At 46.5% G+C, this 25,421-nt stretch overlaps 1 protein-coding gene across 1 annotated transcript in view; it reads left to right on the top strand.

Annotated features, from left to right (window-relative positions):
* foxp2 (forkhead box P2) overlaps window positions 1–25,421 on the top strand; it is an 88,430-nt gene that overhangs the window by 27,481 nt on the left and 35,528 nt on the right. The window contains exons 2-3 of the mRNA XM_079294049.1: window positions 3,607–3,793; window positions 20,636–20,725. Of these exons, the coding sequence (XP_079150175.1) occupies window positions 3,617–3,793; window positions 20,636–20,725 (267 nt within the window). The 5' untranslated portion in view covers window positions 3,607–3,616. The remainder of the gene's footprint in view (window positions 1–3,606; window positions 3,794–20,635; window positions 20,726–25,421) is intronic.

The following is a 25,421-nucleotide window of genomic DNA, read 5'->3' as shown; positions in this document are numbered from 1 at the left end:
AGGAATAGCAAGCAAAGGCTGTGGTTGCACAAGGAATGAGACAAAAGCTGGAGTTGGTCGGAAGCTTTGCAAATAAAGTGCCTGCCTGCGTCTATCTTTCCTTCATCGGGAATGCCTTTCTTTCTATTGCGCCTTCCACCTTAATAGAAATGTTGGAGCCATCAGCGATCTTTCGGCGACAGTAAATTTAGAGAGCGAGTTATCTCCGTCTCTCCACTATCTTTCCACCACCCCCACAACCTAAACACTTAGTATCGCTATCATCTTCCTTCCAAACGCTATACGTCGACAGAATCACCAGCATATTACCACGGCAATAACAGCCGTCCTCCTCTCTTTTTCCCTATCGCGATAATAAGTGGTCTAGGTTCTCCCTCATTGGAAGATTATGGCTTGAGGAAATAGCATCAAATAGTGGGTGTGTTGGAACGCGGGACACCGGCAATTTATGGGATGTCAAACACGCGTGTGGGCAAGCCGGCAGCCTCGCTCACGCAGCATTAAAGCCGCCTGCACCGCCGCGGATGACAGCGAGGGCCCCCGGTCGATATTGTAGCCGGGGGGGTGCCGTGGTTCCCTTCCGACCCAGTTGGTTCAGGACAGCCTGAGCCAGGGTCAGGGCTGGTATCCCTCAGGGAGAGGGCACGGGGCATTGTGGACCTGTAGTAGGCACACACACACACACAAATATAGATACATGCATACAGGCACACCCTCAGGTGCCGAGTATTGTCACTATCTGTCTCTCTTGAGTATTGTGTGTGTGTGTGTGTGTGTGTGTGTTTGTGTGTGACAGTTTCCATCACCCCCACAGTCAGATCCGCAGTTCGGTCGCCCGCTCATCATTGCAGCCTGGCTGTGTTTCTAATTGACATTCTAATTGGCAGATTTGAATGCCGCCTTTAGATGGCTAATTAATTTATCTCACCGCTGTCATTAAGGTTAAAGCACCATCTGATCTCTGCGAATATACTTTGCATATATCTGCATTATCATTATGTTGCTGTTAAGACGTATTGCACCGATTGTATTTTGGGTGAGAAGACTATGGCACTGAGATTAAGATGGGTGTTTGGGCTTTTATTGTTTGTGTGTTTTAAATTCAAATTATGTCTCCAGGTATTTTTTTTATTTCAATTTTTATTACTTAAGCTGTGATGTTTAATTTCTTATTTTCATCCCTTTTTCTTTTGATCATATTCATATTTTGTAGATCAGTAATCACGTGTAAGTGCATTAAAAGCACATTTAATTCGCAATTTTCCCTTGGATTCCCGTGGTGGTTTTGCGTTGCATTCAGACGTTATTAACAATCCTTATTTCCTTGCCTCATATATCTTCAAGTTTTCTGCACATCCATCGCTGTTCCCAGAAAGAAAGCGGGGAGAAAAAAAGAGAGATCCGGGCTCCATTAGAATGTTCATAAAATTGTAGTAAAGGCAATCAGACAGTCTTTCTCTGAATATTTTAAACATCGGGCATGTAAAATTTATGCCTAATTTGAATACTTATTAGCTGGCTGATCTCGGCTGCAGCCTTGAGTTTCTTATGCTGAGATTCATCACCGGATTGGTTGTCACATTGTGCCAGTCTTCCCCCTCCTAAACCACCACCACCACCACCACCTTCCTCCCTCCCACCCACTCTCCTTTTCTCTCTCTTTCACTCTCATTCTTTTCATCTGTCTCTCTCCGTCACACCCCACCTTACCCTCTCTGCTCTCTCTCTCTCTCTCTCTCTCTCTCTCTCTCTCTCTCTCTCTCTCTGTGTCCCTCTGTCTTTTTTCTGTGTCTCTCCATCAGTAGTGAGCGCTGCGGTGTTTAACAGGGGCCTGTTTGTTCACAAGCACGCCTTGTCCTGGCCTCTTCCCTATTTACTTGTGTCCCGGGCAGCTGTCGCCCTGCTCTGTGTAACAGCTCAGCCCTGTTTGTTCTCCCTGCCTGGATCCTGTTTATCCTGGCTGTGGACATCCTTTAAGGCCTGTCCTGTATCTGCCCCTCGTCAAACACACACACACACACACACACACACACACACACACACGCACACACACACACAAGGACGTGTACACACTTCTATTAAAACGGTATTTACTGGCCAAAGAATACACATGGTACCCTTGTGGGCTGGGCACAAATGCTCACACGCACACACACACACACACACACAATCATAATCACCATTCGCCCCTCTTTTGTTGCATGGATGTGGCTTCGCTGGCATTGGGATTGCACGGAACTTCCTCCATAAGGTAGCGAAAGTTCTTCCAGTTTTTTTGTTTTTTTTATCCCCTTTTTAAAAGATGAACTTTCTCAAATATCCCTTTTTAAAGATTATAAATCATTGTTTTTCCAAATAGAGAAGGAATCCATGACTGTGGCTTACATTCTGAGTTGCCTTTTGTTGGGTCTGAGTGTCATTTATTTATTGTGAGACTGTCGACTGATGTTGGGGGGGGGGGGGGGGGGGGGGGGCTCCTCTCTGCCCCAGTGAAGGTGCAGAACATTAAATGCAGGAGAAAATGATAAAACATTTATTGCTGGAGAGAGAGGAGGTAATATGCATAATTTATGCTGTTTTTAGCACAATCATTAGTGATATTCGTGATAGATTTTTTTCTCCTTTTCTTCCCTCTTTCACCAGTTTTACATATCTATTAGATGCCGAAATAATTCATTCAATAACTTATATTTATTTTTTAATTTGTTGTCTTGCATTTTAGAACCTCCGCCATAAACTTTGATTGCAGCGTGGTTTAATTGTGTCCCGTTAAGAGAGGATTTTTTAATTTTTTTTTTTTTACATATATCACAAAATATATGAATATATCAGGTTTGAATAAAGAAGATAAAGGAATCAATCCAATGGATGACATATGAGCATCCTGCCTATGGAAGCCTGTGATTTTATTTAGCCACAGCACAGATGACAAACCCATTATGGTGTTCATCACCAGCCTTGCACCATGTGATTTGGGGCCACCTCCTCCTCCTCCTCCTCCTCCTCCTCCCCGCCACCAAATTTTAATTTTGCATGATTAGCTTTGCGTCATTAGGCAACTTCATTCAGATGCGACGCTCTAAAAATCTCGCAGCCTCAAGACGTCAAATATTTTAGGAGTGCCCGCGCTTCTGTGTGTCTGTCTGTGCAGCCTGGCTGTCCTGGAGATATTAAGAATCAAGCATATGCTCATTTGGGAATCACACAATGACGCAGTTATGTTTTTAATCCTAATTTCCTACAAATGTATTTAATATCGATGACAAAAATAATACAACTTTTTTTCTGAAAGCCAGATGCTTAGATGCATGCCCAAATTGTACGGATGAAAAACATTTGCCACATTACCCCTCCCATTTTAAATAGCACCAGGACGTGCATCTCTTTGTATTGCTTCATTTACACAATGAATGCATAATTGCTCCTCCTGCATCCCCCCCCCCCCTCCTCCTCCTCCTCTTCTCCTTTCCCCCTCCCTCTTCTTTAAATGCTTTAATTTGCAGTGGGGGACTGAGGGCTTGATAATGGAAGTGTAAAAAAAGAAGGGGAAAAAGGGGGGAATTGTGACTAGAAGAGCCCTAACCGGTGCCTCTTAATCACTTCTAGGTTTTAAATCATGATGATGCAGGAGTCGGCCACAGAGACAATAAGCAACAGTTCAATGAGTCAAAATGGAATGAGCACCCTAAGCAGCAGCCAATTAGAGGCTGGCAGTAGAGATGGGAGATCAAGCGCTGGTGACACGAGCAGCGAAGTAAGCACAGTCGAGCTGCTGCATCTGCAACAACAGCAGGTAAGTTGTGTTTCTCCCCCGTCTCGTCTCTCTGCCGCTCTCTCTCTCTCTCTCCCTCTCACTCTGCTTTCCCCTCGCTCTCCCGCTCTGCTCTCTGCTCAGGCAGCGCTGGGGTTTTTCTACATAGACACGAGGCACAGTGAAATATTTTTGCTGTGTTTTGTATGTTTTTTTTTTTTAGTACAAGGGGGGGAAAAAAACAAACATTGTTTATTTTATCGGCTGTTTGTGTTGTTGGGAAATGTTCCCGGTAGTTTGTTGTGCTGTCAGCATGTTTTTGCCTGAAGCTTTTGCCTGTAGAGTGATGGAAATGTTTTGCAGTGACTGTTTTAGTTGGTTTTATATTTGTTTGTTTTGGGGGGGGGTTGCATTGGTGTTTGTAGTTGTATTTATAGAGAGCATGTTGCAGCAACATGAGGCCATGTTAGAGTGTTAGTGTATGTGTGTGTGTGTGTCAGTGAGAAAAAGAGGGAGATAGACAGAGAAAGGGAAAGAATATGTGCGTTGGAGCGTCGTACGGACCCGTTTGGGAAGTGTGTATGTGCGCGTGTGTGTGTATGTCATGGCAGCGCTGTATCCACCAGAGGGCCTCCTAACTCGGCACTAGTTGGAGGCTCACACACACACACACACACACACACAGACACTCTAACCACGGACCCACCAGCGGCAGAGAAACCTTTGACCGGGACACTTTTGAAAGACCTATTCGCAAGCAGTTCCCACAACTAATTTGGATTTTTTTTCTCACTGTGAGACTATTCCTTCTCTGACTGACTTGCTCATGTTATTGTCTTCTGTTGGATATTCATTGTCTCGATTTCCCTTTCTTGTGTCGGAGGCACAAATAACTAATGCCAAATATGTGATGCTCTGTTTTCAATCTCTTAAATATCCATGTTTTATTGTACCGGCTCTATTCTTCTCTGTCAGAGCAAGTTGAGGGTGAGGGGTGAGGGGGGGGGGGGGGGTGCAGGAGTTGTGAAAGTCAGTCGCCAGCAGAGTAGAGGAGTCAAGTGTCTCTCGTGTCTTTTCACGGTGAATGATGGCTTTGACAGTTTGCCAAAAGAGCAGTGGGAGATGAGGTCAGAGGGCCATGCTTTGGGGTGGATGGGGGACAACGCCGCGGGTTTGTAATGCTGCGCGCTGTCCTTTTCGTTTGATGGGAATTTTCATGCAAGCTTATATTCACTTGTGTGTGTGTAAATTTGGAGGCAGCTGAAAGCCTGTGGCCAGTGTGGTCGGGGCAATACAATAGATTACGCCGTGTTTCTGTGTGTCTGCATCTGTATGTGTGCAGAGGGGTGGGGGGGGGGGGGGTGTATTTGGTGTAGCAAAATGAAGCATGTCCCACAGGCAACCCCCGACTCGCCACCTCTTCCACCACCCCCCCCCCCCCCCAACTCACCACCCATCCTCCATCCACAGTGCAACCCCAGTGGTCCTGCTGGTGGCTGCAGCGGCATCACAGCGCTGTGGCCTTGCCCGCCTGCCCCCACCCCCCCCCCCCCCCCCCACACACACATTTATCACCACTCTGCCATTCTTCCTATACACACTCACCTGATTGGGGTCAATTCTCTCCCTCTCTCAGTCATCACTCTTTTACATTTGAAGGTGTCGGGCAGAGGACTGCTCTCTATCTGTGTCGATGCTCTCTGCAGATAGAGAGGGTCAAATAGAAAGAGATGGAGCGCAGGATAACAAGGCAGTGTTCAACGGCTGTACCATGGGGCCGCACATTGATGCCTTACGTTGCACTAGAAAGTAGAAGGAAACTGTTCTGTAAAAATCATTTTTAGATTACATTTAATTATTCTTTTCTTGCATTTAAAATGCTGGAAAATATAAAAAAGTGTAAGTGATTGTATTTCATTGACAACTGCCTGCATCTATACTCATTTAGAGAACGTTACTAAGATTAGTGTCATTGGCCTACGCAGAGAAAAGTGTATGTGAATGTGTGTATGTATATGTGAACTCAACAAAGCTGTGCCTTTTTAAAAAAAAAAAGAAACGGGCCGTGAGAGAGAAAAGCGACGTAAGCATAAAGTGTCTAGTTAAGTCTCTGAGATGGACGTATACGGCTAAAGAGCTGGTAGTGGTGGGTGGGGTTGTGGGGCAGTTGTATGACAGTGTGAGCCTTGTAAAGGGGCCAGCCCAAGCCAGAGACAGACACATTGAAATGAGCAGTCCAGCTAACAGGTCTCTGGAGGCTTTTTAAAACAGGGGCCCTGTGCTGTTAACTTCACACACACACTTCCTGTGGCGTGCTCACACTGCGGCTCTTTGGAGAGAGAGAGCGAGAGAGAGAGAGAGAGAGTGCAGTCCGACGAAATATGCAGTTCTTTTTATGCATTTCTGTTAGCACAGAGCTGTGCTATTAGTTGTTAGTGTGCTCATCTGAAGATGGTGATGTTGTGGCAGGTGTGTGTGTAAGTGAATGACAGCGTGCATGTGTGTAGGAAGCATGCATTTGTGTGGTCATAAATTCATGCGTCCATCCATCCTTGCACTTTTTTTTTTTTTCACCTGTGCGAAGCTAAAAAACAAATCCAGTCCACGTCTGCTCTGAGTCCATTTTGAAGGGAGGCTGTTGGGCGTAATTTTCCATCCGTATTTGGAATGACATTGAGTGGTCCGGTGGGTATAGAAGCTCCAGTCTCTCATCACGCTGCTGGGGGGATGATTAATAATAAGCACTGATGAATTCTCCACTGTCCCTGTGGGTTCTGCCATTACCTAGCAGCTCCAAAATACCACCTGCAGCTATAATTAGAAAAGCAGCATCTTAAGGTCTCGTCGCCTCAGATTCGGCCAAAGGGCTCATAGGACACGGATCAAGACTTAAGTTACAGGAGCAATTTTTCCTCAAATCAAATATAGCACTTGTTCTTATTTTATTGCAAATCCTGTCTACAATCTGTGATGCTGTATATACGGGTCGTCGTGTTCCACGTGAAAGCCACACGCACACTGTTATCCATGTATCTGAATGATAACCGTTGTGTCACAATTGAATTTCCAGCCCCTAATTTCTGCCAGGGTTTCATCACCCCATCCCCAAGGTTGTCTAAATAGACCTAATTAGATTTGCGATCACAGATTAGATACCCACTGTATCTGATTGCAATTTGCCAGCTGCAGATATGTATCAGAGCAAATGATGAATGTTGCTCAGCCCTAATTACTTTGCTAAAATGATCACTATGAAAGCTCCCATGTTCATAAAAAAAAAAAAAAACCAAGAGCAAAAAAAAAAATTGTGCTGAGCTCACATTACCGCTCAATTTATCATTGGCCATAGTATCTCGTAGTTTTGTGTTTTAATAATATATGCTGCTATGTATGTACACGGGAGCTATATGCATTGATCTTTGGATCTATACCATAATGTCCCATAATGAGGCTGTTAGTTGATTACAGTGGTCTGTAGACTTAATCCTGCACAGGGTTATCAGTGGGATTGATGAGCCAATACTCAGGACCGCTGCCCCTTCTAAATGCACTCACTACTGTACGGAGTGTATTGATACTCAGAGCAAGATGGAGGCGCCGGCTTATCTGTCGTGGCCCGGTCAGGGGTTTCAACCGAAGACCTCTGGATCGCTGTAGGGGACCGCCTTCTGTCACTACAACCTGCTCTACTCATCCAGATCACTGACTCGTTAAACTGAGACATAATGAGGAAACGGCCGCTTTACAGAATTAGACTCTCTTGTCCCAAATCACACATCGGATTCCTCTGCTGTTGGCTGTTTACACCTGGACTTTACAAGAGAGTGTCGCGGGGGCCGACGTGTTTGGTAAACTGGTTAGCTATGCATTGCGGGTGTTTTCCTGAGGCACGTGATGCAGCAAAATGCAAACCCATCCACCCCCCCCCCCCTCCCCCATTTAAAATGACTGCAGCATTGTGACATAAATTACAATAAGTGCGCGGAGGTGCCATCTTACTTCCAAGCTATATACCCTTGTCGCTACACGAGAGCTATGCAGTGGTCCAACTTGAGAGTGACAGCAATTAACCTGCCTTCCTAGCTGCTTAGCTGGAGGAAATAGAAGGGATGAGAAATATGACAGCAAGTGATGGGTAATATTTAGGGTTTAGGGGCAAATTAAATTCTCCCCCAAAATGAAAGCCATTAGGGAGAAACTTACCCCACAGACAAAGGACAAAATGACGGTGTGTGTGTGTGTGTGTGTGTGTGTGTGTGCACGCTCACACACATGAGCTCACCTCCCTCTTTTAACAACCCAAGTTTGTTGTTCAGTGTCGTTAAAGGCCGAAGATACTGACACACGATGTTCAAGCATCTTTCTCTCCGTGCCCTTTACCTGCCTCCCTGTCATTCCCTCCGTTACATATTTGAGACACACTCAAACACACACACACGCGCCCGCACACACACACACCTAAGATGCAAATCTGGGCTTTGCCCTTGAGCATAATTTAAAGGCCTAATCACCCAGACTGTCCCTTTGGATGGAAAGGGGGAAGGAGGGAGGGGGAGGGTGGTGTCTCTCATTTGCACCCTTACACAAAGAAGCTCATTAGGTTTATCTTTCAGGCCGGAGATTGCCCCACTCAACTGTGTAAATAAGACACTGGCCTTCGCCTGATGCATCAATCACCTCTCCGGACAGGAGACAGACCTCGGCTGAAATATGAACGATTTCATAAAGGAGCCTTTTGTTAACCGTCGTCATCTGTGTGAAGATAAGGCTTTTCTGTAAAGGCGGGAGGAAGCATTAGGGAAGCGTGTACTGTATGTCTTTGTGAAATTATTTCCCCCTTTCAGTTGAAAGGACGACTCTTCCCTGGCAATCCTTGTGTCCGACTTTATTTACAATGAAAGCCATCCTTCTTTTTATTTCAAGCCTGTGTATCGGCCGACAGTCCCTACAGAATGGTACATGCAGGCCTGAGATATATAGGCCTGTAGTTTCCCCCTTTGTGATGACACTAAAGATATAGGTTGTGAATGACAGCATAGCTACTGTATGCCCACCCTTCCCCAGACAAAACACAGTATTATTCTATTATCTGTATAGACGCCACTTCTCCCTCTGTCTCCCCTTTATTCCCCCTTTCCCCCCCCCCCTCCGTCTCATTCTTCAGCTCCTCGAAACCCGGGCTGTCCATCTCTGTTTAAGACACATTACATGTGGCCTCCTGGAATTTACAGTGGCACTCTCCCCAGTAACTCCATTTCGCACCGGAGTCCCCCGGGAGCGTGGCGAAATGTCAAGCTGCAAGGCTTGAAAAGAGAGACGACAAGAAAGGGGACGGAGAGAGCGAGCAATGGAGGAGAAGAGACGAGAGGATGAGGGAGATGGACAGAGTGAAATGTGCCGGACACAAATACTTATGGCTATTTTATGCTCAAGCAGTCGGGTGCTGTGGACGAGGCAGCGTGGCCGACAAGTCGAGGGGCAGCGCGGGTGGAAAATACACACGACCTGTCGTGTGTGTGTGTGTGTGTGTGTGTGGTTACAGGATATCAGATCAATGCCACAGAGGTCACTTGCTGTGATAAGCTCCCTTTTTCCCGCTCGTATGACAATAAATTTACAATAAAACAGAAAGCGCATGTAGATAAATATTGTTATATATTTTAATGGAAGCCAGTTGACATCATTCAATCTAGATTAGGCCTTTGGTTTGACCCGACAACGTTCCTCCCCCCCCCCCCCCCCCCCCCCCCCTTTTTTCCCTGTGTAGCGCATTAGCCCAGTGATAAATGAACTGGGTCAGGGTTAACCACCTCAGTATAAATAAGAGGCCGCCATTCAGAAGCACATACTGTGGCCAATAGTCCTGCAGCCTCAAGCCAACCTCATGCAGGCCAGGATCAATGGCCACTTCACAACTCATTTCCTTTTACGCCTCCCTAACTGGCCCGCTCCAGCTCTGGGAAATAAATGGCACTGGGATCTATAAGTCCACGCACACAAACACACACAGGCGTGCATACGCACACGCGTACAAAGACACACCTGCACATGCCCCCGAGTGGACTTGAGCGATTGCTCCGGCTCGATATCCCTCCGCAATAATTTATTTGCAAACCGCCTCGGTGGTGAACGGCGTATCATCTTTCCCGGGCCTCACAATCGAAAAACAGGCATTCTGTCATTGTTTGTTGCCACTCCCCTGTTGTTGGCTTAAACAGAGTGCCAGTCGTTAATACGGTCGGGGTGGAGCATTACTGTCACCCGCAGCCTGACAATACACGTGTAAATGGCTCTGTTTTCCTCTAATGTGGAGTTAACAGCAGGATAGAGAAAACACGTGTGGAGGGGGCTGCTTTCACATGCACACAAGGTAACGCATTGCTGTCTGCTTTTCCTGTAAATGCCCCCCCCACAAAAAAAAATAAGGCAAGTGGCTTATAGTCATTTGATAGGCCACGACACCGCTATCCATTTAACAGAGCTTAGAAATCCTACATATGCATATGCCGGGGTGTCTTAAGCTGACAACCAAAAGACAGGATTTGCTAGAAGGCAGCTTTGGAGTGTTGTGAATTTAACAAGCATGTCTAGTATTACAGTTCCCTCTCCGCTTTAGCCATGAATAGTAACAAATCAGACTCTGAAACGCATGCCCGATGGTTTGTTGTGTGTACACCCCCCCCCCCCCCCTCCCCTCCTCCCCTTCTCGAACTAACATTAAAATGACTTCAAATCTGGTTTAGAAGACGACGAGCGAAAAGTAGTGGCATCTTTGATGTCACCTGTGCTCTCTTTCTCTAATGCGCCCGGAATCTCCACTAACAGATTCCAGTTTTTTGTTTTTTTCCTTGCGCTTGTTAACACTCCCTGTTGCTCCGATTACCTTCATCCCTGACCCATTTTTTGAACATATAAATGGCTCTCTCCTCCTCCCCAACTTGTTTGTAGTTGTAACGCTTACCAGGCTGCAAGGGGGAGATGCTTTCTTTTTCTTTTTTACGCATTGCCTCCGAACACTGTATACATATGTAAGAGAGCCAGCCGGGCTCTCAGCCCTCTCCTCTTCCGCAGCTTTTCATACGAATGCAGTAAATAAGCTCAGGCCGTGGGGAATTGAAGGCTCCAAACAGACGAACTGACTGACATGTCACTTAGCGCTGGCTTTGGTCTCTCTTCACTGCGGGCTTTACGGCTGAAGCTGCTGGGTTTTTATTGTGTCCCAGCCAAGGCCAGGCCCTCACTTTGCTGTCATCTGTATCATTTTCAACTTTGTTACAATGTCAGACATATTATTCCCTATATTTTTAAATGTGGGGGGGGGGGGATAGAGCAAGCGGTTTGGCATATATTTCGTTTAGTTTGGGAGGATATATACTGATCGTTTGTCTTGGGGCGGATACAGAGAACAAGATGTACTCTCGCCCGAGGTTAATGATGGAAGTCACACTCGGAGCCCTTTGCAGCAGAGATAGACAGGCCCCGCCGCCCTCCAGCCTATGGTCCCGCTCAGACTGCCTGCCATTCCTCATCAAGACCTAACCGCTGCTTATTTACACACACACACTGTGGGACTTAACTCGCACGAATTGATCAGCGATAGCACTGGAAAGCTGCTTGTTCCACCCCGATAAAGAACGACGCCCGTGAGCATATGCAGAACATGCTTTGTGGGTCAGGCGGCGGCACTTCAAGCTTGACGAGACACTAAGCTGATATTGGTTTCACGCTTGAGCCCGTGGTGCAAAAAAAAATCTTCCAATTGAAACCCAGAGATTTGATTTGTTTCTGCGTCTGCATTTATCAGAAGTTTACATGATAAATATACATTAGCCCGGTGGCTTGGCCATGCGTGGTATTGTTTCAGCGATGCTGTTTCTCATGCATTCCTTTCCACCTGTTTGGACTTCATCATCCAATTCGGGCGTGAACCTGATCATCATGATTTGCACAAAAGCTTCAAAATGGTTTGTCGGAGTTTCGCTCGTCACTAGACTTTCCCGGGATTTTTGTCGGAGACGAAAAACGTCTTTGTCGACACGAGTTTGAAGTGCGTGAGTAGAGAATTCCTCTCAAATTCACTGGAAACGGCGTGTATTTCTTTTCACTCGTAACATATTCTTTGTGTTAGTAGTGTGCCAACTAGCCCAGCGTCTGTACCTCTTGGCCCTAACTTAATTGTGTAATGCCTTGACTGCAGTCCTAAATGATATGTCATTTATCTTTTCATACAGATTTCAAGCAGAGGTTTTATTTTCTTAATAGCCACAGTAATTGTTCTGTCCTTGTACAGAGTGCTGTGAAGGGAGCGATCATGCTTTTGGCACATTTATCAAAGCCCAAGGGGGGAAAAAAAAAAAAATGCAGAAAGGAGGCCTTTTTCCCCTCACATCAACGCACTAAGTGTGCGACAGAGTGATACATTTTCTTGTTCGGAGAAATTACATCCACTAACTTGAGCTACTTCAGCATGAAATTGAAAAAGAAGCATTTCTTGTGAATTTCCATTCTTGATTCAATGAAAGATGTAGATTAGCCCTTTTGGAAAAGGGTTGGGGAGCAAGAACGAAACTAAAGAAGTGTGACTCTGCTCACGCCGGCTTGTTCTCAGAAGCGTGATATAGGATGCTGTTGGAAAAGGCTTTGTTTATGGAAGTAAAGCTCAGTCAGGCTGGTGGCAGATTAAAGAAAAAAAATCCCTCTCTCTCTCTTCGTCTGTGTTTGTGTGTACGTGGTTTACATTTATGTATTCACACAAAAACCTGATGCAATTTTCCATTTGTATCACTGGGACTCTCCAAGCCTCTTCGCCTACCTTACCCCAGTCACAGTCTGTGCTTGTGATAGCTCCCCTCTCTCCTTCTCTTTCTCACTTTTCACACACACACACACACACAAACACATTTCACCAGACCCGGCTCCGTCTAACAGCGTGTTCTGGTTGAGGGTGGTGGTGGTGGTGGTGGTGGGGGTGGAACACTGATTGATAGACGCTGGGTGTCAGAGTGGAATGCAGATAACTATATCTTCCACAGCTCACTTAAAGGTCAAACACACATCGCATGTAATTGGAATATTCACAAGACAACCACCAAGGTACAATGCCGGGTGGAGGGAAGAAAGGGAGGAGCAGCAGCACAGGAAGAGAGAGGTGTTACATAAGCAGAGCGACTGAGGGAGGAGGAGGGGGGGGGGCAATGTGATCCGTCCACTGGCCGATGTAGTGGCTGTTTATTGAGATGATCTTTAGGGGGGAGTGTGGCATTCATTGAAAGATACGCCTCCCGCAATGGAGAGCAATCCTCCTTGAGCCGACTTGGGACTGATGGCGAGACAAAGCAGTCCCATAAACATGTTTAAACTCGGTAATGGCCACGATGTGAAGCCATAAACAGTTGTGTAACCGTTAATGGGAATCTTATAAGCTTCAAATAATTGTCTGAAGAATAAACAATTTGGAGAATGTCCTGTTTACAGAATATGTTTTGTGCTTTGGCGGGTGAGGTGAGGTCATTCCTACAGCTAAAGGTCAGGGTGCTCTCTCTCATCGACCCCAGAACAACAGAGTAACAATTAGACTCAGCACTTAACCTGAGCTCTGCAAGACGAGACAGACTGACACTCGCACTATTGACCTTTATGTTCGTGCACGCGTCTCCAATGCACTCGTTTGTGTCAGCACATTCATCTATGTGGTATTGGCATTCTGCACAAGACGAGCTCTTTTTTTTTTTTTCCGCGGCGGCTGCTAGTTGCCTGGTTGCCACAGTGAGATTGCCAGTCGCCTCTGGCCATGTTTTTTGGAGTGGGAGCCTCTTAATAAGGCCTTGTCAACAAAGACAGACACAAGCTCTGTGGAAAAACAACTTCATTCTGTGTCTGATCCGCTGGCAAGAATGGCGAGAGAGCCCTCGTCTGTGCAGAAACACAACAGTGTTTGTTTTTTAAAATAATAGCGTTGTACTGTCATATTCACAGTGTGTTGTTGCCGCAGGTGACTTTATGATACCACATCGTTCACTCACATTTACAATTTGTAAGTGTTAAGATCATCACTGTGCTATTTATTTATGAGCAGCGAGGTCGAAGCAAAGGAGTTCTTCCTCGCTCGTCTCACAATTCCAACTTCCCCGCTTGGCTCGGCCGCTTTTCCAAAATGAACCACTGGCTGGCCTGAATGCAGCGTTTCATATCAGGTATTCATCCCGCTGTGTGACCTCCGCTCGCCTGGAACTGTGAAAAGGAGAGGGATCATAATCACCTGAAGAGGAAATCAAGCGCTTCAGGGGAGAGAGAGAGAGAGAGAGAGAGAGAGAGAGAGAGAGAGAGAGAGAGAGAGAGAGAGAGAGATACGGCACAGGTCAAAGTAAAGACTTTGCTCAAGCCACCAGCAGAGATGGGGGGGCGATGGGGGGGCGATGGGGGCGCTGTGGGGTGAATTGAAGCAATGAAGCAGGGAGGAGATGTGCTGAGACAATGGACAGAAGAACGGCTGAAGAGCAGAACCAGTTATGACATCTGTATGACTAATAGACTCATAAGCAAGTATTCTGTATGTTATGTCAGATTATTTTGAAAACAAGTGTTGTCAGGTCTTTCTAAACTGATAAAAAAATTGTCAAAATGATCTCTTTTTTTCTTTTAAGGAGCTGAAAACAATTCCTCTCCTTTGCTGGAACAGATGGAATATTGTGTTTTGCACAGAATATCCGTGGCGATAACAGCAGGAGGCGAACGTTAGCGGTTTGCAGTGAACGGCAGGCAGGCAATCGCTCCTTCGCGGTTGCTGGCGCCGTCTCCCGACGTCTCGGCAGACACGAACGTATCGGCACATATGCACATATATTCAACTCCCTCTCGCAGACATAAACACACACTTTACCCGCGATAGGTAAAACAGACACGTGTTTTGTTTACGTTAGGGGAAAATCTAATGCGAGGTTACACAATGGAGCTCCACATCCCCAAGCCCCTCCTACCGCCGCCCGCCACTTTTCTCCCCTATACCGAGCTTTCTTGCTGGGGTAGGAGCGAGCAAATTCATCTCCTCAATCCTCCCGGGAGGGTGTAGCTATGCAGCTCTGTTTACTGTGGCAGAAAGTTAATATAAATTTTCATCAGTGGGGGAAGTTTACACATATGATTCTATTTGTCCTTCATTATTAGCACCTGAGTCTGAGGCTGGGTAGGCATAATTGTCTACAGACACAGGCCAAATAGATGCAAGGGAAAGGCAAATAAGCACACCCCGAAATAATTTGATGCTTGTGTGTTACAATCCTCCACCCTAGGAATTCTTAATCTAGAGAATCAATAAACAAGGGGTGAGCGACGTGGGAGAGAAGGGGTAAGAGAGACAGAAGGATGAGAGGAAGAAATGAATAATGTGATATGAGCTGTGAGGAGGCGGGAGGGAGGGGGAGGGAGAAAGAAGTCGAGTTGAATTCAAAGTGCGGCGGAAGAGGTGGAAAGGAGTTGACGAGAGCAAGCGATCGATACGGAAGGTTTCCTTCCCAAACACCTATTATCCACTTCAGACAAGAAAGGAGCCCACGACCGTAAACGAACACAAGCCACATTTTCATTTTTCCGATGAACTGCTTTATATGTAGAGCCGGTGGAAGCTGAAGTAGCTGAAGACGCTGAGATAGAGGGAGCAGAGTGGGACACAGAAGCCCATTGTTCTGCTGGATAGCTTTTACCTCCGTCCTGAGGCCCAAGCAGATCCTCCATGGACTTCTCCCCCCCCCCCCCCTCCCTCCCTCGCTCACTGCAGACTGTTGATTTATTGAGTCAAACATTAAAATGCTCATTACTCCTACATGCTTTTCCCTTTCTCCCTTCGTTCTGTCTCTCTGGTTTCTCTCCTGCGTGGTATGTTCTCATGGAAGCACCATCTGAGAAATCACCCACAGGTTCCTGTTGGGACACTGCTTTCTTTGGGATGGCCCACTTGCTGCTTCGCGTGCTGTTATCAGAGCCAGACAGTCCAAAGTTCAGTAACGGGAAGGGAGCCTGGGTGGAACTGATGCGTAGTAAATACACTCCGTCATGTACCCTTTCTTAAAGCAACAAATTTGCTTTTGGAAGGCACTTTCACATTAGCGTCACATAATCTCAGTCATTTTTTATTATTTCCTTTCCAAGTACTCAACCAAGCAGAGGTGACTGAAAGCAGGCGTGTGCATTGTGCTCTGTGCGGGTTTGTGGAGGAGATAGGGGAGTCTGGAGCCATTGTCGAGGCACCGGCGCGTCATCGCCAGTTCTGACCTTTTCACAAAAGGATCGGAGTCGCTCTTCTCCTGTGGCCGAGTTTCTCAAGGTGAAGGCGATCAATAGCAACCATGGAGCCTGAAAACGGTTGTGACTGAATTGCTGGAGTGAGTGTTAATTTGAGCGTTTGAAGATCATCACTAAAAGTCATTACCCAATCACTAATCTCAGGTTTTAGCTCGAATAGATGTCTTTGTAATCTCAGCGCCATCCAGCTGTGTCCGTTCTACTATTCCTGCGTGAAACCAGTTGAGGGGCCTCTGCTGTTCCGACGATGTTTTCACAAACTCAGGGCCCCACTTCTGTATTCAGACATTGTATGGGACATCTTATCCCCCCCCCCATCTCTTCTCATTTGTCTATCCTCTCCAACCAGCCCCTCCAAATCCATATCCATCCATCCATCTGCCCTGAATCCACTTTTCTAAGAAGATGGCGTGTAAATATTTTGGTGTGGAGTGTCAGCGCATATCTCCCCCGCCAGCGGGGCCGGCAGCCTCGGTCCAATCAGCCATGTTTGTTTGTTCAGCTTAAACTGTTTGTGCCTTGTTTTCCGTGGCGTGCGACTCTCTCCAGCCTGAACAAAGTGTCACACTTTTTCCTTCCCCCTCTTTCGCCGTCTGTGTTTCCTGGAAGCGAAGATAAGCCTGGTGATGCGTGTTGTGTGTGTGGGAGTTGTCAAAGCTGTCAGCATGACTGGAGTTGTTCTGGCCTGCAGCCTAGTGTTGAACAGCAGCACTTTACTCCCCACAACAAACACATACACACCGAACACGACATCTGCTCTGCACACCACAGACGCAACCCATTTCTTCTTGATCAACAACTGATGCGCCATGTTTACTGCTACTTTCTGGAACATGGCCGGGTCCTGTAGAGGCCACAGTGTTGTGAAGACCTGTTGAGGGCAGCTTATTTCATACCCGGTGTCATCGTTCCAATATGGGCTATATTTCCCCCCCCCCTCCCCCCCCAATAACCACAGCTCCCCATGTGACCTACGCCGGGAAAGTGATCCGCACTGTCCAAACACAATGTCACAGCCCCTCAGTTATATCCAATTCCAATGCCATGGCTGCATCTCGTGCATGCTCCAGGTGGATTTCTTGCACGCGAACCCCCCCCCCCCCCCCCATCCACCATGTGTGCAAATAAGCAATCTGGAGATTTGTAATGGTCCGGGCCCAGTACTGCAGGACCTGTTAATGTATTTCATGCTTGTTTAAGATCTTTGCATGCTCCTTACAAAGGTGCATTGTGATAGGTGCTCCTTATTACCCTGCTCTGTACAGTCTAAACACTGGGGCTGGGACACTGGAGGATACTGGGAAGGGCGGCGGGGGGGGGGGGGGGGGGGGGGGGGGTGAATGGATGGCTGATATGTTTTTTTTCCCCTCTTCCCCTCCCTGTCAGTCTCCTCTCACTCGCTCCTTTTCTCCCTCTCCAGTGATCTCTGCATGCCTATTAACGTGGCAGAGGAATGCCTGTGTAAACATTCTTGTTTCTCAGTCCGTTTCGCATAATAGTTGCCTGTATCGCCTTTCTCCTGACCTCACTATCTGAAACCAATTACACCGGATCCATTTGGGCTGAATCTTATTTTCATAAGGATCCCCGTGTCCCTGTGGTCTTGGTCGCTCTGTGTGTTATTTTCCCTCTTATTTTCTTCCCTCTTTTCCAACCTCAGTGATGGATATCAACATCAAATATGCCTCTGAGTGCCTTGTTATTTATATAGCGGGGGCCTGGCTCTTTCTCTCTTTCACTCTCTCTCTCTCTCTTTCTTTCTGTCTGGCTTGCTCTCTCATTCTGAAGAATGTGTCACATTGTGCTGTTTATACAATGTGTGCATTAATAGGCCGGGGATGTCATTTCTTCTTTGCATAGCAACCCAGGTTAAATAGGCCGGTGCGCCTGCACTCGTCTGTGTTTTTGTGTCCGCTCCGGCGGCTCTTCAGCAAACTTTTGATGACTTTCCTTGGCATGTTGCGCTTTTCTTTTTTTTTTTTGTGCTTGGAGATGAGCTCTCCGGCTTGCCATCTCTGTGGAGTGGAAAGTGGGTGGCACAAATTGGTGCTTTTTACTGTAATGGCTGAATACTCGGAGCCAGTGTAAGTGAGCGGACAGGACTTTTTATTTATTTTCTTTCTCCCACACCTTCCACGCCGTCACTGACTCTCAGAGAAAATGGCTAACCCCACTTCCACAGAGGAAGTGACAGGTAGTTTCAGGCGCGTCGAGCCACTCTGGAGAAGTTAGGCCGGTGTTGATACGGTGTTATGTTTGGAGAAGTACTCTTTATGCAGTCTGAGCAGACTTCTTTTCCAATAAGCCGCATGTCGTTGATCTCTGTGCTTCACCCCTGTGTGTCACCTCTCATACCCGCACCTCCCTCGGTATTTACCTGCCATGGATATTGGAAGTGCAGTTAAAAACATCTCTTTCTTCATACTCTTGACCCTGTGTAATATAGCGCAGGGCTCTGTTGACTTTGGCTTGATTCACACACGAATAAACACTTCCTCCTGACAGCTACCTTGGTTTTGAGCAGCCTTCCCTCCAACTGCTGTGCGCGGGGCTCAATAAACCTCATAATTGCTTTGATTCACCAATCATGGTGCGATTAATTAGGCCCCGCGTTTTAATTAGCAAAGCGATTGGCTGCATTCAAGGAATTTTGTTTCTGTCTTTCGCCGTCGGTGAGAGGGAGCCAGAGTCAAGCAGCGTTTGATTTCCCGTCCGTTTTTGAAAAAGTCCACGCGCAACCAAGCGCCGCGCGGCTTGCGCGTGCCCGTCTACTGCAGGTGTGTAGGTACTTTTAATGTGTGCCACCACAGGCAACCTCGTGTGTGTGTGTGTGTGTGTGTGTGTGTGTGTGTGTGTGTTCTGAAAAAAAATCTATGGCTCAGCTTACAGTTGTCACACACACACACACACACACACACATACACATAAACCGGTGGCGACTAGGATCCTCTTACCAAGGAGACAGATCAATGCAGTTAGGACCCAGTGCCAGTGTAATGTGTTTGTTTACTTTAGTTCAGAAAGCCTGGCTCCTCCTGAGCATCCAGCCAGACAGCCCCCCCCCTCACCACCACCTCGTCAAGCACCCCCCCCCCCCCCAGCTCTGTCTTTTCATAATTGATCAGGAGGTGGCTGCGTTCCCTGAGGGGTTAAGACGTGGCAACTTTTCTTTTTTTTCCTCCTCCCTCTCTTTTTTTTTTTTTTTACTGCCTCTCCCTCTCTCTCTCGCTCTCTCTCCCCCGTCTTCTCCTGTTGTTTGCTCAGGATCTCAATGTACTAGTTCAAACATTGTTCCCACCAGCTGGCAGAGCTGCGCCATATGCACGCCCTGTCAAGGCAGCTGTTGTCATGGATACTGGCAAGCACCAGAAAATAAAAAATGAGCACCCCTGATTCCTGAGGAAGTGTCACTCTCCATCTTTGAGTTTTATTTTCTTCTCATTTCTTGCATCCCCTCACTCGTCCCCTTCTTTTTTCATAAAAAAAAAAAGGAAACACCTGTGAAGTTGTTGTGTTGTGTGTGCATATGTGTTTTTCCTCTCCCACTTGATGCTCGTGGGCCTGAAGAATACAAGGTATACACGGCTGTGTGGAGCAGCAGCTGTGCACAATGTTCCTTTCTGCCACATTCTTTCATCCGTCTGCTCTTGAAGAATCGGAGTGAAGCTGCTAGCCCAGCTGCCGCCGTTACCTGTGAAGCTGGAGCTCGCTCCTTGCGCACGTTCAGTGCACACAAAACCGGGGCGGGAGGGGATCTTAAATCCCATCAAACCCTAGAGGAATGAATTGCACCACATTCCAAACCTCTCCGATTCGCAGCATCTCCATGTCTGGCAAACACATCAAACGGCGTTGATGACAAATTTTACAATTTTCTTTTTTTTTTCTTTTCCGTGTGTAAACAGCTGAGAACTAATTCCATCAGACAGCGAAAAGGTCTCTCTTTCTCGATGTACCTGTCCATGTTTCTATCTATCTATCACCCATCCCCTGCTCATGAGCATCCTTAATGCATAGTGTGAAACCTGGGCCTGCTAGTTAATTGACTCGGAAATCTGATGTTGATTTTGTCAACTTTAATTACAGCTCCCAGGGACACTTCACACGGCGCTGCCTCTACTTCAAATTGATATTATGAATATGCAAATGTGGTGGTAATTTGCCGAGAGAAGTGGGTATTTCAGTTGAGCACACACTAGACGGGTCAATTCTACCGACGCTCTGTCTTTCTTTTCTTTTCTTTTTTTGTTCAGCCCACCACCACCCCTCTCCACCCTTCTTCTTCGGGGGTGCTCGAGACAAACTGTATTTATCCTTGATCACAGCTCGGCGACTTGTTACTAAAACGCACCTCCGACGCGGCGTTAACCACGTCGGAATGTGTTGCGGAAAATACCAGCTGATATTTGACGGGGTTTTCACTCAGAGATGACTGTTTTGTCTCTGAAAATGTGAATTATCGCTGCTGTCAGCTTCAGGAAATGTAATAGTTTATTCAGTCTTTTCCTCCCTCCTCCCCATCTTTCTTTCTCCTTTTTTTTTCTTTTTTCTCACACTCTCTTTTGTCTTGTGTTTCTTTCTTCCCAGGCCCTACAAGCAGCGAGGCAATTACTCTTGCAGCAACCAGGCAGTGGCCTGAAATCTCCAAAGAGCCAGGACAAGCAGCGTCCACTGCAGGTACGGCAGCTCCCCGTCTCATCTCTTAAGTCCATCCATAATACATGCTCCTCCGAAAAAGAAGATTTCCTCTGCTCCACAAGCGTGTTTGATTTGCCGACGCAATCCTCGGACCTGCCATTTGAGTCCTAAAGCCGGGACGAGGCCAGTCCCCGGGAGGCTAAGCGTCGCACAAACGCAAGAAAAAAACACACAACACAGACGGATCTCAGGGAAAAGTTTCAAGAATACATTTTATTTCTCAGTGAGGCCGCCATCAAACTGAAGAATAATCAATCCGTGAAGTAAATCCAAAAGGTTGGATGACAAATAGTTTGATCTGCATGGTGTTCTGCAACAGATCCATAGAATCGTTGACAGTGGGGAGATCCAGAGGTTCGTTATTCTTCAAAAGACATGTCAGCCTAACTAGTGGGTTACACAGACAGCTAATTTTAACTGCCTGCCATTTCCACTCTTCACAACTAATTTGCCTTATTGATTCATGGAGCTGTCTATGTCTGTTGTCAGTGATTTGGGAAAAGGTCACACATATGCACACACAAGAACAGTTGCGCACCGACACCACGGTCACACACACACACATACACACATTAACTCATCCTCACACTAGCGAGTCTTTTCATTCTGCTCATTGAAGTCAACAAGACAGTTGGTTGCTTTCCCCCCCCCGTCCTCAAATTACGGAAGGCCCCTTGACATCTGCTCTGTGTTTTTATTATTAGTATCTTTTTTTTTTTTTAAATTCAGTTTGAAATTGAAGTGTGGGAGTTTGTGCCCTCCACTCGGCTTAATAAGTGCTATCAAGGAGCAATGGTTGAACTCATTAGGGGCTCTGTGCATTTCATTAATGTCAGGGAAATTGGCGTTAACCTCACCCAGCTGATATTTTCACAGAGTCTAACAATGGCGACACCTTCAATTGGAGTCACACCCCTGTGTACCTAATTACGTACTGGCGAAGAGATAAGGGTCGGCGAAGACTCGGATATGCGTTCGCATTTAAATAATTCAACTCAACCCCATCGATATTACCGGTATATTCACACATAGTGGCATCAGAGTTGTAAACATGTTTTTTAAAAGGGTGTTTATTTATTTGTGTGTGTATTTTCTGTCTGTTTAGCTGTGTGTGTGGGGGGGTAAAGAATTCCTAATTGAACAGAAGCTCTCTGTAGCTTATTGTTGGGGTCCATTGCACTTCTTCTATTTGAGGTTCTGTATGCCGGAGCGAATTGATTCAAACAAATGGGATCCTGATCTGCACATGCCTGCATAGTCTCCAAGTGCAATACATACATGGCAGGAGGACCAATATTGGTTGAGTGCAGTGTTGGGTGCATGATAACCGTCAGCCCATGTCCAAGCCCCTGCCTCTAATAACACCAGCAGATGGTAAATATTGAATATTTACATTTGCTTACTCCATCCTTGCCTCGCGTTGCGGCGATATGAATCAATATGAATCAGAAGGGCCCTGCCGATCGGCCCTGTCCTCCCAGCTCCCAGCTAATCCATCTGTTGATCCAGCCTTTATTAACGTCCTCACCTCTTTGTTCCAAAAAAAAAGTCTCCATGCAGAGCGTCAAAGGGAGAGGCACTGCTGACTCCCCCCCAGTGATACACACTGGCAAACAGGACGCAGTGCATTCTGGCCCAAGATCATCCTTACAGTGGGAATATGCTGCTGTGTGCCCTTGAATCCACTCATTTCAAATGACATTTTAGCCTTAATACTCCACTGTGCAAATATCAGTGCGAAGCAGAAGAAACTCCGACTTGATTAAAAAGCCTTGTTTTGCTGTTCTTATTGTTCTATTTCTGCCCTCCTGTCACTAACCAGTTGTCTGGAGGGAGTTTACACAATAAAGCTGCATTATTTACCTGGATTACGAGGCCACAATGGGTGCTACAGTGCAATATTTCATGAGCGTCACGGCTCGGCACGAGTGAATAGCAATCAAGCTGCATGTTTTCCACCAGAGGAATCAGGCGGATTGATCCCTGTGTATGATTAGCAAAGTAGAAAGTGGGAAAGGGATTAATATTACCATGACATCCTGCTTATGGTAGAGATACTGATAAATCCTCTGCCAGTCTTTTTTTTTTTTTTCTTCTTCTTGTTCTCCCATCTTTGGTATTTAAGAGCGGGAAATGATCCATAGATCATGGCATGTAAATTATTTAGTACACAAGCATCTAAGTGCCTCAGCTTGCAGTTTTAATTACGCGTATTAGCAGCTAAAGGCTCTCGCCTGACTAATTCTATCCGCTCGCTCATCGCTGCTCCTCAGGAGTTGATGATGCGGAGGCAGGCAGCTCTGGCATTCACATGCACACACACACACACATGTATAAACCAGCCCCACAAACACACATACAAACACGCACACAAGCTGCTTCTCCACATTTGCGTAATGTGACAGGTCTATTATTACACAGTAAGCCCGTGGGAGCACTCAATAAACACCTATTTCTCCCTGTAAATCCCCCTGCCTCCGCCATGCTGCTTACACGGCTCTCCCAAGGCACACAACACCCTCTCGTCTCTGCGCCTCTCTGTGGCAATATCCCCCCTCTGAAAGGCATTTATACACTGACATTTGGAATACAAATAAAGGAACGCGGACAAGGAGAGGCGGAGAGGATTACAGCGGCCTATGAATCTGACAGTTGTTTCGCTCGCGCGCAAGCGTACATAATGCATCGACACACAGCCTGCGCTCAAACGCGAGCAGAATGCAACTTAAAAGTTTTCTACATTGCCAGAAGTGACTTTGTGCAACGACTTGTTTGTCCGTGGCTCCGTGGTCCGAGCAAAGTTAAAGCTAAAAGTTAAAGCAAAGTTAAAGCTGCTTAGCGACGTGTTTTGGATGAATTGCTCAAGATTAATGAGAAATCCCACAAAATAAACTGCAAAACTGAACTGACTATCTCACCACATCTGCTCCTCACATGTCCACCCCGAGGCCCCCATTGTGACACACCCACCACCTCTATATGTCACGGGGCACATTTAAAACCGCTCGAATGATCCGCCACCTTTGACAGTGTGAAGGTACCCCCCACGACCCCTCCTCCCCGTCGTTAACATCCAGTTCAAAACCTGCGACTGCTGCTGCTTGTCCTTGTCTTTAAATGTGTCGTACTTCAGGTTTTTACGGTGTGTGTGTGTGTGGATCGGGGGAGATGTTGGTTCAGCCCTGTTTTCTGTGATTCTGCAGCTTCCTGCCCGGGCCAGTCAGATTGGCTGTGGTCACTGGGCCATCCGAGGAAGTGTCACACTTTTAAAGGTCAGGTCCACGCGTTCTTACCGCTGAGCGAATATCACCTCGATAGCAGAACTCATCTGCTTATTGGCTTTCATCCGGAACACACGCGCAGATGCGGTGGAAAGGGCTGCGACGCTATAGGCTCGGGTTTAGGTTAGCTGACTCCAGCGTGCGTGGCTAAAGGATTGTGGTTCACATTTACATTTATGAATATATCTTTGCGCTGCATCCCCTCTGGTTGGATCTGAAAAAAGAGGGAGAAATTATCACTGCGAAGGTAAAAAAAAAAAAAAAAAATATTATGTTATTCATGAGGAAAACTTCTGTTGACTCTGAGAGAGAGAGAAAGAGAGAAAAAAAACCATCAGCACATTTTAAGTCAAACACCCTTGGTTACTGCTTTTGTAACCAGAAAACAAGATTTTTTTTCTCTCCCTCCCTCGGCTCTCTGCATTTACAACACCTACAGGACAAGATTGCTAAATTGCGAGCACAGAGAGCAGGTTCATCATTGTGATGCAAAAGAAGTTGAAATGCAACCCCAAGGCGAGGAAGCTGAGTTTGGTGGGGGGGGGATCAAGAGAAAGTGAGAGGGAGGGAAGGATAAAAAAAAAAGTAGCTCAGACCTTTGATGTAGCAGCAACAAATTTACCTTGTGACAGAAGATACATGGGTGCAATAAACGAGTTATACCAGCCCTTACACATGCAATCAGATGATTCCGGCCAGGGTGTTAATTGGATCCTAACCGGCAGATCTGATACGCCTGGGCCCCGGTGGTGAGGGGGAGAGCCTTTCCAAGTGATGAACTATAATTCACTGAGCTGCTTGAAGCACTTGTAATTTACTGTGTGTCACTGATGAAGAGGCTGATCCAGTGGAGGCCATATTACCTGCAACATCAGAAGGACGTCTCCCCCCCCCCCCCCACCACTCCTCTCGCTCTCACTTGTGCTCTCGCTCTCTCTCACTTTCTTTCTATTCCAGCACACTTGCCTCGCTCTCTCTGCACTTCCCGTTTTAATTCTCTCCCCCCTCTATCTTGTCGCTCCCATTTACTCTTGAAATACGTGCACCTGCAGGGAGGAACAGTCGGGAGTGAATTGTGCCAGTTTAATGATAAAGGTGTAACAATTTGCACTGATAATGACACAAACAATGTGCACGAGCAGTGTCACACACAGCTACAATGTTGTACACCACGTTCGAGGGGGCTTAATCAATGACTATCTGCATGTAGAGATAAATCAATATGGAAATTGCGCTAAGCCCGTCCCAATCTCCTCAGGCTTTTTTTTTTATCAGAGGCTTTTGCATGATGGGTCTTTATGTTATGATAAATTGCACTTCCCATGCACTGCTGCCAAACTGCTATGGAAATTGATTTTGGAAAAACATTCTGTAATCTACTTAGCTTCGGTCCT

This window comes from Melanostigma gelatinosum (assembly GCF_949748355.1).
Source record: "Melanostigma gelatinosum genome assembly, chromosome: 22".
Taxonomy (NCBI): domain Eukaryota; kingdom Metazoa; phylum Chordata; class Actinopteri; order Perciformes; family Zoarcidae; genus Melanostigma; species Melanostigma gelatinosum.
The sequence above is the reverse complement of the archived record's forward strand: the minus strand, read 5'-3'. Positions and strand labels throughout refer to the sequence as shown.